The sequence below is a fragment of the Camarhynchus parvulus genome, chromosome 2 (assembly GCF_901933205.1).
Source record: "Camarhynchus parvulus chromosome 2, STF_HiC, whole genome shotgun sequence".
Lineage (NCBI taxonomy): Eukaryota > Metazoa > Chordata > Aves > Passeriformes > Thraupidae > Camarhynchus > Camarhynchus parvulus.
In genome coordinates this window covers 43,425,496-43,438,634 of record NC_044572.1, presented here as the reverse complement: position 1 = coordinate 43,438,634, position 13,139 = coordinate 43,425,496, and the positions used below count along the sequence as shown (strand labels likewise).

The 13,139-nt window shown below is 38.6% G+C and overlaps 1 protein-coding gene across 2 annotated transcripts in view; it reads left to right on the top strand.

The window, feature by feature from the left end:
• CPNE4 (copine 4) overlaps positions 1 to 13,139 on the top strand; it is a 229,223-nt gene that overhangs the window by 167,146 nt on the left and 48,938 nt on the right. For both annotated transcript variants that reach the window (XM_030943422.1, XM_030943421.1), the window contains one exon: positions 8,098 to 8,196. In XM_030943422.1, the coding sequence (XP_030799282.1) occupies positions 8,098 to 8,196 (99 nt within the window). The remainder of the gene's footprint in view (positions 1 to 8,097; positions 8,197 to 13,139) is intronic.

Here is a 13,139-nt window from a genome sequence, read left to right as displayed (position 1 = left end):
AGAAATCTCAGATACATCTAATGGGAGGAGGCACTGCTGGGTCGGTACACTAGTTTATCATATCTCACAAAAGTTTAGAAATATTCTTTTGCATAAGGACAGAACAGATTGCAAGCTAGAAGAAGGGATATTCATGGAGAAAACTACAGGAGGCATATTGATAATCTCACAACAAGAGCCTCAGGGGAGTATTTGCAGAGGTTTTTGCTCTTGCTACATTTTGCTATTTGTTTATAATAATTGAAAAAAATGTTGCACATTACATTGTGGACTACAAGGCCAAAGACAGTCCCAGAAACTTAAATCTGGTTGATTGACATGGAAAGTCACTATTTTATACTCACCTGAAAAATGCTCCAGCCTGTTCTCTTAATTGTTGGACAATTTAAGTCTTCATGACCAAAAGCAGGATACTAAAAAATTTGCCCAATTTCTGTGTTGCATATTAAGGTGCTAAGGGTGTTTTTGAATGTACATACCCAAAAAACTGTTACTAACATGGAATTCTTGAATATAAAGAAAGTGTAGTACAACTACACAGATCTGTATGTTAGTTCTCATCTGCAGACATGGAAGCATGCATTTGTGTCCGTGCTCAATCTGTTTAGTTACTGTATGATTGCTTGTAAATATACTGAGGATGTTGTTGCATAAACCTAGCTGTGACTGTTAAGTAGAAGCTTATTTATGTTTTTACCATGAAAATCCTAGAGAGTCATTGAAAATCCAGTTATAAGTTCTCCCTCACATAATTTAACTTATTGTAGCATTTTTCTCTGTTTCAGAGAAATATCTGTGGGCTTCATTAGTCAGCACTGAAAGATCTGTGTTTGAGGCTCCTAGGCACCCTTGTAATACAAATAAGGGTAATCAACAAGCTGTGGTTTTAAGTAATTGGTTGTGAAATGACCCTGATGATCCTTACCTGCTGTGAGCTGTCAAGAAAGGGCAACATCCAACTGTGAGGATTCCTGTCATTGCTGAGCCACTGCTACTGTACTTAAACCTCTAGTGCTGGTGTAGAAAGGCTGGTTCAGTGAAAGTGATTCTGTAAATTGTCTCTGTTTTTACTTTTCAAGAACTGAAGTAGACTCAGACAGGTGTCATATCACAGCTGTCAATAAAAATGACTCACTCACTTTGATTTTGAGTCAGAGTACCTGCCTCGTTTTGTAGAAAAATAAAAACTCTCCTTCCCTTCACTCTTCTCTCCAGGCAAATAATTTTAAAATCAAACTTCCCATGTGTTTATATACACAGGCAGATTATTTTCTTTGTGTTTTGGGTCTGTCTTGTCTGCTGTAATTACTGCAGCATGTCAAAGGCAATGCAGAATCTCTTGGCGTTAACCAAAAAGAAGCTATGAATGAGTTTGTGTCTCAAGTTTCCTTCAACAGGCAAAAGACCTGAGTCCAGTAGAACACTATAAACACTATAAACTTTTAACATCTCAATTACCACCAGGAGGCACAAAGGTGTTAATGAAATCTTGGCACTTGTTGAAGATGATATGAAAAGTCTCGTTGCCTGCAACAGAGCCAGTATTTCACCTAATGTTTAAGGAGCAAACTCAGTTGTGCTGGTGGACTGAACTGGTGTCAGTCCATTCTGGTTCAGAAGAATAGAAGATGTGGTTTTCAAAAAAAATGTGGCTCTGTAGTCAAGAAGAAGACTTTGAAATTTACTTCTACTTCAGCTTAACAGAATTCTATATTCTAACAGCATAATATATGAACTCTTTTTCCTCCATTAGTTCAGGGGGTTTTGAGTATTTTAGTTTGAAGAATTGAGCTAATCTCTCTGAGAACAAAAAATTAAAATATTTTATCTTCAGTGCTCTGAAGCAGGTTTTACTTCAGCCAGTGAGAGACTTGCAAGAAACATTGGTTCATTTCAGTTGCTTCACTCTATTCTCACTGGAAGCCAACTTCAGAGGAAATTGGAAATGAGACTTTAAAACTTTTCACTTTCTAGAGAAGCCCAGCTACTGAAAAGATAAAACTGTGATGACCGACTTGGATGGAGAAAAGAGTAGAGTATTATATATACATCAGAAAAAACCAAATTTCTGTACTGTGCTGTTTATAATGTAGAATTTGGCTTTGGAACATCACAACTAGACAAACAGGACAACCTGAAGTGTTTTGTTTTATACTGAAGGTTTTACATAGTTCTGATACCCAGGTGGGGAGAATGGGTAAGTAGTGGATAAAGGTCTTCCTACAAGTAGGAAGTATTTTTGAAGTATTCCAAGTTGGGTATGGATAATTTAGGGAGATACAGTAGGATATTTGCTTCATTATCAAGTAGTAATAACCCTGATGAGAGACTGACTGTTCCAGAAAGATCATTTTGATAATCAAGTAAATTTTTTTCTGAGATTTTTTTCACCTTCTCTGTCTGGTGGGGGGTTTGAGGGCAGGAGAGGGATGTGGAATGGCAGATTGGGCATTTTTTGGGGGGGGCTTGTGTGTGTCTTGGGGTTTCTGTTTGTTTGGTAGGGTTGTTTTTTTAAGTTTTCACTGATACTAGAGGATGAACTAAAGAAGCAGTTGTTTGTAGCCTTTTGCCACCACATACCTCCTGCAGTTCAGAGGGCTACAAGAAGTAGAGCAGGTCACTGATGTTGTCTTAAGACCTCATTTCTTTGAAACATAGTGTCATATAAACTCTATCTATAAAAATTATCATGGTGTTTTTTTAGTTTAGAGTTAATTGGTAAAAAATTTATGACCGACTGGGCTGTAATTCATTCCATTCAAATCCAACAGTGAGCATTCTCATTCTTGCCCAGCCACAACATACCTTGTTTCACAGAAATGCAAGGAAGAGCCATCCAAGGCAGTTTCTGTTCAGAATTTTAGCCACTTTGTTCAGTACTGTTACCCTAACACATAACTAGGTCTCAGGACTTCTGCTGCTCAGAGTGACCCCGAGATGCATTAGAGAGTCTCTTTTCCCAGCCCGGCAGTCGAAGAAGAAGTCAGAGCTCTTCAGTTCTCGGTCTCATGGTTGTTTATTGTTTCTTATCTATAAAACTCTTTCTCTGGCCTCCTGAGGTCCATTCTGCAGGTCAGACAGAGGCACACTGGCTGCCCTCAGGGCAGTGTTATCTTTTTTTACACTAAAAACTATGTGTACATTATTTACAATAACTTCCCAATACCTATCACCTATGTTAGACAGTGAGTTTCTATGTTAAACCAATTCAAAAGTGCCACCATCACAGCAGAAGATGGAGGCCAAGAAGAAGAAGGAGAAAGACTGGACATGCCCAGATTCCTCTATCTTGCCTCCTGAACCCCCGTTCTAAAACTCCCCAAAAAAATCTATTATTCAACTTAGACTTTTGTGGCTTGCAGATCCTCATATAAGGTTGGTTATTTTTTCCATGGGTCATAATCAAAGTCACAAATGTCTTGGGCTCTGTGCCAAGGTCTCTGAGCCCCCTGGCAGGGGTTCGAGCAATCCAGGACGGCCAGAGGGATGTCCTCAATTCTGACAGCTAGACACAACAGGTAATTAATGGACAAAGAGAATTCTCTTCCTTGAAAGGTATCCCTTCCACTCCTTATTGAGTGTCAGGGGACACATACTGAAGTAAAAACACAGAGAAAAGTCTCCTTTTTGATGCAACAGATGAACTAGATCAGAGCCAGATCAGGGTAGGGAGCCTTCTATTCAAGGGACTTGACTGTGACTGCTTGAGGCTGCTGCCTTTCTGTCTGTCTGGCACTTCTGCTGGCATGGAGCAGCTGGAGAGTGGGCCAAGGATTTGGTTTTCTCTTCCACCCAAGCCAGTATCTTTTGGTCACAAGTTATCCAAGTGTTTTAAGTGAAGTAAGCTCTTAGGTTGTCAGGAGGGCTGTCTAACACTCTTTCTCTCCAGCTAAGTGGCAAGGCAGTACCAGCACAAGCCACGCTAAAATGTCATAGCTGGACTTTGAACATACACACACAGGGCTGGAGAAACTCAGGCTGGCAAGACTGGGAATTTTCAATTTTTTTACTGGCTTTGTGCATGCTATAATCTGAAGTGTCTGGCTAGCTGAGGGAAACTTGAATGGATTATTTTCAAGAAGTATATTTCCAGGGTCTGGCTGTCAGCTGCCTCCTGATAGGATTTAGTCAGGAGACTCACTGCCAGTCTTTTAGAAACTAACCTTCAGAGCATGTCTGGGGCTTGTTCACAAATTGCGCTGTTAAGTTCCCCATCTCTCCATTACCCATACCCAAAGGTGCTGTATGTAATAGTTCTCTCATTGTGAAACTCAAATGGGGACAAATCACTTCAAGCATTTCTCAGAAGCTATGTAGGGAAAATAACCTCAGTATCTGCAGACATGCAAGCACATGCTTACTGTAGCCAGACTTTCCTCTTACTTAGTTCTTATAGTTAAAGCTAGCTAGGATGATGACTATGGGAAGAATTATTTTATGACAATTGTACTGGAATTTTGTCAGCCCTAGTATCAAGACTTGGGAAAAGTCTCAATAAAATCACAAATCATGCGAGTTCTTGTTCATGCAGAGGTAGCAAGATTAATCTAGCTGTCATCTTCTGGGAAGCATTAGGAAAATCCTATGCTGTTGTAGTTCCAGTGACAATGCAATCTTTCTTGAATGCCCTTTTGAAGCAAGAGTATTGGAAAAATCTAATCTTGGTAAAAAATTTGAAATTAAACCAGGGAAAACTTCCATCAGCATCCACCTGAGATATCTTTTTTTTTTTTTTAATGGACGTTCTCCAGTGAAATGTTCAATTTCAGCCTGGAAAGAAATCTCTCATTTTGCTCTATTTACAAGTGCTGAAGGAATGAAGATGTGGATACCCAGAAGTGATCCTCTGATGTAATTTTAACTCAGTCTACTGGTTAGCTCTATTAAGGATAGAATAGGGTTCCCTCTCCCTGCACTCAGTGGGTATTTTAAGGAGGAAGATAGGATCATGCAGGCTGATGGAATACCACTAACTGGAAAGATATTCTCCATCATTCCAGTCAGTACTATTCCAGCACCATGCAGCATTAGCAGAGGTTTTTATTCCCTGTATCTGAGCTTGTAAGCTGTAGGTAGGAGACTGAATTCTTTCGCCGGTTATCTGAACACTGATTTACCAGCATTCAAACTAAGTGTATGGAAAGCCTCCTTAAATTAATGAGACTTTTAATAGAGTGTAGGTATACCGTTAATCATCTACTTAAGCAATCTCAAGGAGTAGAGGCCCAAAGAACACATTAAGGTTTGCCTAAAGGTAAAGTATGATTTACATTGTGGAGGATTTGATTTGAAGAGAGACCAAAAAACCCTTTAAAGTATTTCATAGGGAAATAATGCTTTGGTTTGGTTATCATCTGTGGTCTTTACCTGATTATGGATTATGGATTATTTGCAAAGATCCTTCCCTGCTTATTTGATGTGTCTGAGTGGGTTTTTATAAAAATGTCTGGACCACATTAGTTCTATGTTTCGGAAATGCTTTTCACATACATTTGAAATGCAGGATCATTACTGTGTACAACATGTTTTTCAGACAGTAACAATTAATTTCTACAGCCAGATGTGAAACTTGGGGGGGAAAAAAGAAGTCATAATGGATGTACATGCAGGAATCCCCTTTCTCCCTTAGCTGTAATTGAACAAATGGCACTGAGATAATTCTGTAATTGTTTGCCTTTTCCATTAAGCCAATATGAAGATTAAAGTACCATCTGGCTTTCTGAAAACTAAAGTTAGAAAACCTCCAGCTTGAAAGAAAAAGCAGTTGGATCCCTGTTGAGTGGACATTTCATATGTAATCTAACTTTGCTCCTCTCCACTCAAAATTCTAACCACAAATAAGCACTCAGAGCTTTTCCCTCTTTGTAAGAGTCAGCACCCTAATAGAAATTTTTAAAGTACCTTTTCCTGGACCACTCTGATAACCTCATGTCTGTTCTTGTATTTATGCTCCAAATGAGTTTAAAGAAAGAACCTGAAAAGGAAATCTGATTGGATAATTTCATAATAAGGGTTCTTTTTTTTTTCATTTTCTTTGTGAAATTGTAACTTTTTCAAAAATATGGTTTTCAAAGTTCCCAGCATTACTAAAACTACACTTTTTGCACATTTACAGCAATTTACTATGGCATTTTGAGAAATCTTTTTATTTAGTATTACTTTTAAGATCTTAAATAGCTTTTACAACCATTACAGAAAAAATAATTTTAAGTCATGCTTCACCTGTGAAATCCATTCTTTATTGAATATTTATAAAGTAATTTCAATAAAAAATAAGCTTTTTATATTATCAAGAAATTTCACAGAAAAAATAAAATGAAATTTTCAAGCTCTATGAAATAAAATTGGTTTCAGGAATTTTTTTTTTGTAAATTAAACTAGTTTTTCTTGGATTTATTTCTTGTTACCAGCTCATCTAAAAACTTTCTGTTGATAAGAAACAGAGAGTAATTTTTAGGGAAGGTGTAATCCAAAAGAATACTGCAGGACTGTTAGTCTTGAAATTACTGTGTATAGTTTTTTCCCAGGCACTATTGCCACTATCAGAATCAGAAACCCACTTTCATTTGATTGCTCTTGTATGAAATTTAGCCTAAAAACAAACACATGCAGGAACTTCCCCTTTTTTCCATCTACTCACCCCCAAATGTCAAAGCTGCTAAAAAAAGTATCTCCACGTCTTAGAGTAAAACATTTTCACATATTGATCTCGAAATCTTCCTCTAGTCTGGGATTCCTGCATTAAAAAAAAAAAAAAAGTCAGTTAAAATAGGAGGTGATAGGATGATCCAAATCGCAAGCTTTTTAGAATCTTTCCCATATCCTCCAAAGGGAATGTCCACCTACCTGCTTTGACTGGGTTATTCGAGCTGGTTAGAAAGTATAACTGGTAGATAGGGAAGTCTGTTTTACTAAAGTGCTTTTTTTTTTTTTAAATATTTAAAACTCAAAATCCAGTGGACATCCACAGATTTCAGTTTCCTTCTGAATGAACTCAGTGCCCCTTTGGATCAAGCAAACTTCAATTGGCTTGAGGAGTCTTTGAGGAGCAAACCTTGCTTTTCCTCTTGGGTTGTCTGACCACCAGTGCTGGGTCAAAAGTACTGAGCCTCGTTGAGACAAAGAAGGCAGATAAAACCCACTGCTGTTACCCTCAGAACCATCTGATAGTACTATAACAGTGTGCTCCTCATGTGACAGGGCAGATGACACATTTCTGCTTTAAAAAAACCCCTAAAAGGTATTTTTTAGCAGGACATTTTCAATAAAGGCCTCCAGATTCAGTCAATGGATGTGACCTTTATCTAGAGAGAACATAAGGCTGAATTTGGGATTTTGTTCTTTAAGGCTGTGAGCCCCTTTGTTGTCCTTGGAGCAGTTTTAGAATTACAATTTAGCAAAGCATGTAGTTATTGCTGTGTGCTTCTGTCTTGGCTAGCTGAGTTGTGTTTAGAAATATCTGTGAAATAAAATTCTCAAAGCTGAACTCATTGAGATATTCATCTTTATGCATGAATTTAGGCAAGACTACCAGTGAGGTTTGGTTTGTATAGTCACTGTTGAGCAACACTGGGAAAGAGCCAAGACATGGGCACCAAACACTGATGTGTATAATTTCAAAGCTATTTCAAAAAATGATGTCTGTAACTATTATCTCACCTTCACTGGCTGTAAAAACGAGAAAAGTAATGTTTGCCCAAGGCAAACGGGGTTTTGAATAATAATTTGTATTTGCAAAGCACATCAGCAAAGTAAGTTGGGACACCATTTGACCATGAATATGCAAATACACATAATCCTGTATTTTCACACCTAGAAAAATGATGCAGACAAGAAATCCTTTCCTTCTGAAATACATGCTTCATTAGGAAAACTCCATAACACAGAACTATCAGCAGCAAGCTGTGTTGAGATTCCACTTGCCATTTTATTTTGATCAGAACAAGAACAGGGTTTTAATATGTCTTGTGATTTTGTTTAGATAAAACACTCCACCCAGTGAAGATCATAATTTCTCCTGCAGGGTTTTGCAATAAAAACTCTTTTCTGTCTGAAGAAAAATGTGCTTATTTGTTCTTTTCCTCATTGTCTCCCCAGTGCATAGTTTGGGACTGGGATTCCAATGGAAAGCATGACTTCATTGGAGAATTTAGCTCAACTTTCAAGGAAATGCGAGGAGCTATGGAGGGAAGGCAGGTAAGTGGAAACCACCTGAGCAATCTCAATATGTAATCTTTGTAGAGCAGTGTTCCCCATACAATCTTGCCATAAAGCAGGTGGCATTGCCTCATCATTTCCCAGAATTTAGTTGTGTTGATCTATCCCACAGGTTTTACTGTTACCTGGGCACAGTAATCTGAAAATATAAAAAAGCATTTGTTCCTGTATGTTCATGCCTGAAATACTTTATGATTTTTTCCTAGTTCCCATTCCACAGGCATTTCTTCCTGCTAAGATTTATTTCCTTTGAGCCCAAGCACATGGTTTCCATGAGGTGCTGTGTTGCAAAGCAAATGCCCATCCTGGCTCCTCAAAGCATTTCCCTGCTGGCCTAAAGGCCTCTATTGGGTGAGGGCCATTCTCCATCTTTCTCCATTTCTCATGTGCTGCATTCATTGCTGCCGGCTTTAACTAGAACCTATCATATGAAACTAATTGGTTTTCTAAGTATTTCATGATTTACAGCCCTAAGGAAAAATGAAATTGTTAGCTTATCAATAATTTAACTTCTTTATGTCAGCCTGATCTTTTCAAATTGCAGTTGATAGTAATTACTTAATATGATAAGTGATTTGGCATGTCTAATTCCAGAAATCATAATTTTCTATTATTACTTACTTCTAAAGGTGTTAGTTTTGATAAATTCTCTGAGGGGGAGTTAAAAATGTTGATCCTGCAGATAATTTGTATTCATTGTTCCACTGTTGTTGTGATCTCAACCCCAAACACAAATGCCTAATAAGCTTTATCTGGGCTTTTTATTAAGGTTCTGTTTATAATGTGTTAGCAAAAATCTAACACAGAGTCAGAAGGTGTTTGATAAGTGGTAAGCAGTCAGTCTATGCCATGGGTCAAGAAACATCTGTGGCTCTTCTAGATGTTTTCTGTTGAAGTTCTTAGAATACACTGAAGTTTGGCAAATGCTGCTCATGTGTGTAAAATACTGCTGATATGCATCAGTCATATATTAGTCCATTCTAACTAACAGCCTGAGTGTAAATGAAACCGCTTGCTCTCTCAAATCAAGTCAGGCGATCAAAACTTCTATCAAACAAAATTTCAGTGGAAATAAGGAGGTAAACAAATCCCAGAATGAATAACATTAACCAGGCCAGTGATGTGACAACACTCCAAATTTGTATACAAATACCTGTGTCTCAGGTACCTGTCTCAGGTACCTAAATACCAGTGTAAGAGTGGTTAAGGGTGTCTATTTTCAATGTAAATGACTTCAAAACTCCATCATGGTCCTTCCCAGGAGACAGCTTGTTGGCCAAAACAAGAGCCTTGTAGTCCAGAATGCCAGGAATGGCTCTGCAATATAAAAGATATATTCTTTATTATGATGGAGAAATAGTATGCTTTTTTTCATCCTGAGCTAGCAAAAAGGATGATTACTCTTTCAGAGGCATAAGAAGTTAATGCAGCCATTTGTCAGTTCTTGTTCTAGGCTGCCACTGCAGTATCAGAGTGCTGTCTCAAAATCTTTTAATTTTTGTCCTATGGTTTAAGCGCCTGAATCTTACTCTTGCTATGGGCCTGCCATGTGCCAATCTGCAGGTTGTCTTTCACCTGTAAACTTTTACCTGCAGTCTTCCTCCACACACCCTAGGAATTGTGCCTGTTTTCTTCCCTGTTCCTCTCACCCTGTTGTGGCTGTGAAGTTATTCTGTGGGCTTGCACCTGCAAAACCCTGCTGTTGCTATAACTAATTCTCATGGGACACAGTTGCCACCAAGGTGGGACTCAGTTTCCTTTCTCCTCTTTTCTAATCCTTGTTTTGTAGCCTATTCTAGAGGAAAACAAGATTGAGTGGATAACATAGTAAGTATTAGTCATTTAAGTGGCTGATAAATAGTGGTCCAAAAATACAAATACACATGCTAGATGGCTCTTGCCCCCGATGAAGTCAGGGTTTGGTGAGCACTAATAGCACAAAAGACAAGAACAAGCAGTAGGAGTTTGAGCAGGTCCTGGTGGAGATGAGGTACTTATGGAAAACAATACTGTGATCCCATGTTGACAGGAGAGGTCAGTCATGTGGGAAGCCACATCACTTGGCTGGAGCCAGAATGCAATTTCCCTTTCACCCTCTCCCTGTCCCTCCCTCATCCTATCTCATTTTTCTCTATTCTGCAGAAAGAACTATTGCTGCTAAAAGCAATATATTCCATTGTCTGTGGACCCCATAAAAACATCTCGGTGCATAATTTATGTCAACATCCTTTGTGCAACATTAAGTAGTGTGATTAGCAGTTGTCAGTTCTTTTCTTTAGTTTTACCCTCCCTAAATAAAAAAGTATGTACAGTGGAGTGTTTACTTTGAATAAAGAGGTTACAGTGCACCTTGAGAAAATTATAGAGAAGAAAGGTGTTTCGCCTTCAAGTAGATGTGTTACTAGCTATTTCTGATAAGGAGGGCCATATCAGAGAAATGTAATTACATGTGGGTGGAGAGATGAGTAGGTTAAACATAGTTCTTTGTTCCTAGAAGAGACCCTTTCATAGCTTTAGACTAGAAAATATTGTTTTCCATGTAATACACCTTTCAGTCAGAGGAATTGAACTGCATCCTGCAGCCCCTGGTGTTAACATTCTTTCACATTGCATCACAACAGTGAGTGTCGAGTGTTGAAGATGAGGGCCAAAGGCTGGAACTTCATCTCAGATGCTGTGGAAGCCAGAGTAAGGAGTAGGGCTCAAGTCTGGTGTCCCTATTTGAGTTGCTAAGGAGATGCAGTGAAGCTTCTTGTTCTGATTATATTTTCTTTTGTGCAGTAGACTTTACAGCCAGCTACAGTACATTGCTATAGTTCTGTCAAAAGATAATCAAAATGCCCTAGTGATTGGCAGCCAGGTTTTTCACTTTCCCAGGAAACTGGAGAGAATTGGAAGGGACATTCATCATTGATGGGGGATCCAGGATCTTTGATTAAGCTTCAGCTGCAAATCTGTGTGTTTTTGAAGGAGGCTGTATCAGTGGCACAGATCTCCATCTCTGCCCTTCAGCAATGTCTGTATTGGCTGGAATCAGCAGCACAAGTTGTCATAGATGCATTAAGCAGTGAGAGTGGCAGTACCACAGTTCATGCTGGTGAGCAGCATGGACTGTGTGGTGTGAGCTGCTAGTGCATCTCACCATTTCACCAGCTCACCTCATCTCTGGAGGAGCTGACAATGATGTTGAAGCTGCCTTTTAATTGTACATAGATCATCCTTCAGAAGGCACAGAGCATTCTGACCCATTCTTCAACCTCCCCCTCTAAAAGTAAAGATATTTTTGTGTTGTAGCCAATCTATCAGCTGCTACAGAACTGCTTGAGATGGACAGAATGGATATGTGTCACCTGCTTACTTACAGGAGCTGGTGGTGCTTCTAAGACAGTTCTATCCCTGGGCTGTGTACTGATTATCCCAAGTTTTGAGTGTCAGCCTCAGATGAACTTACTGTCTTGCCTTGGCTGTGAGATTTCTCAGAAATGCATGTGTGAGACCAGGCATCATTTAGATAAATACTGTGAATCTAGCACTGGTATCTTCTGAGTGGTTTAACCAGCATTGTGAGAAAAGAGAAGAGAAGAGAAGAGAAGAGAAGAGAAGAGAAGAGAAGAGAAGAGAAGAGAAGAGAAGAGAAGAGAAGAGAAGAGAAGAGAAGAGAAGAGAAGAGAAGAGAAGAGAAGAGAAGAGAAGAGAAGAGAAGAGAAGAGAAGAGAAGAGAAGAGAAGAGAAGAGAAGAGAAGATTCCTTACCTGAATGAGGTCACTTGTTTTGATCAGAAGTGGCATAAGTTGTTTATGAATTTCTTTTCTGAACATGGTATGTCTTGGGTGAGGTTTACAAATCTTGAATTACGACTCCTTCAGAGTGTTAGGTGATTCTCCGTGACTGAGAGGACTGAATTCTGGGAAAACTTGCTGGTCTTCTGTTTTAAGGAGACTTTCTGATCATGAACAACCTCAAGATAATAACTTTATGTGTTTCCATTTCATCAAAATTACCTGATGGTCACAGACTGTGATGTTTTGACACCTCACCTGTTTTCATACTGACCACCAATAGAAAATGGCACAAAGACATCCTCTTGTTCAAGTGCACATCTGAAGCAGCCCTTGCATGAGCCATGGTTTAATGGTGAAATTGGTGGTGCTGGGTTAACAGTTGTACTCAATGATCTTAGAAGTCTTTTCCAAAGTGTAATTCTGTGGTTTCTAGATCTTCTATTGACACTTTCCACCATTCCAAACTTTATTATTTACTCTTTCACCATAATCTTGGCTCAAAAAACCCTCATAGTAAGAATAACTCCATCCTTATATTTTTAAGTGAAATACTAATAATTACTTTGAGTTTATTGTGTCTTAGGATTTCTTCCAAGAATACACATCATATATGTTTTTAATATGTGTGTACAGTGGCAGTTTCTAAGGTGTTCTAATATTAATCCATCAAGCATATTTAAACAGAACAAAAAGAAGCTTGAGATTACATAAATGTAAATGATATTAAAGCTTATTATAGTTGAAAGAAGGAATCCTCTACTAATGAGAAAAAAACCCCAATTTTTGGGTTTTTTTTAATTAAGACAATAAAGCCAGAGGGATTTGAGAGGAAAAAAAGTCATAGAAATCACCTGGATCCCCATGCAGCACAGGAGTTACATAAGGGAAATATCTGTTCCTGTATTACATAAAAAATGGACATGTGTGCATTTGCACACACACAAAAGGAAAGAGGAGGAACAGACCCTGCTGTACTTATCTCCACTGACATTCTCACAGGTTCAGGGTGTTATTAGGGAGGGCTTTTCCATCTGCTAGCTCTTCAGATGACTCTGCACAGTGAGACCTTTAAGCTCTTGGTAATGGGCCAAGGTGTTATTGACACTTATGGACAATTCCAGTTTTATCAGGAGACAGCTC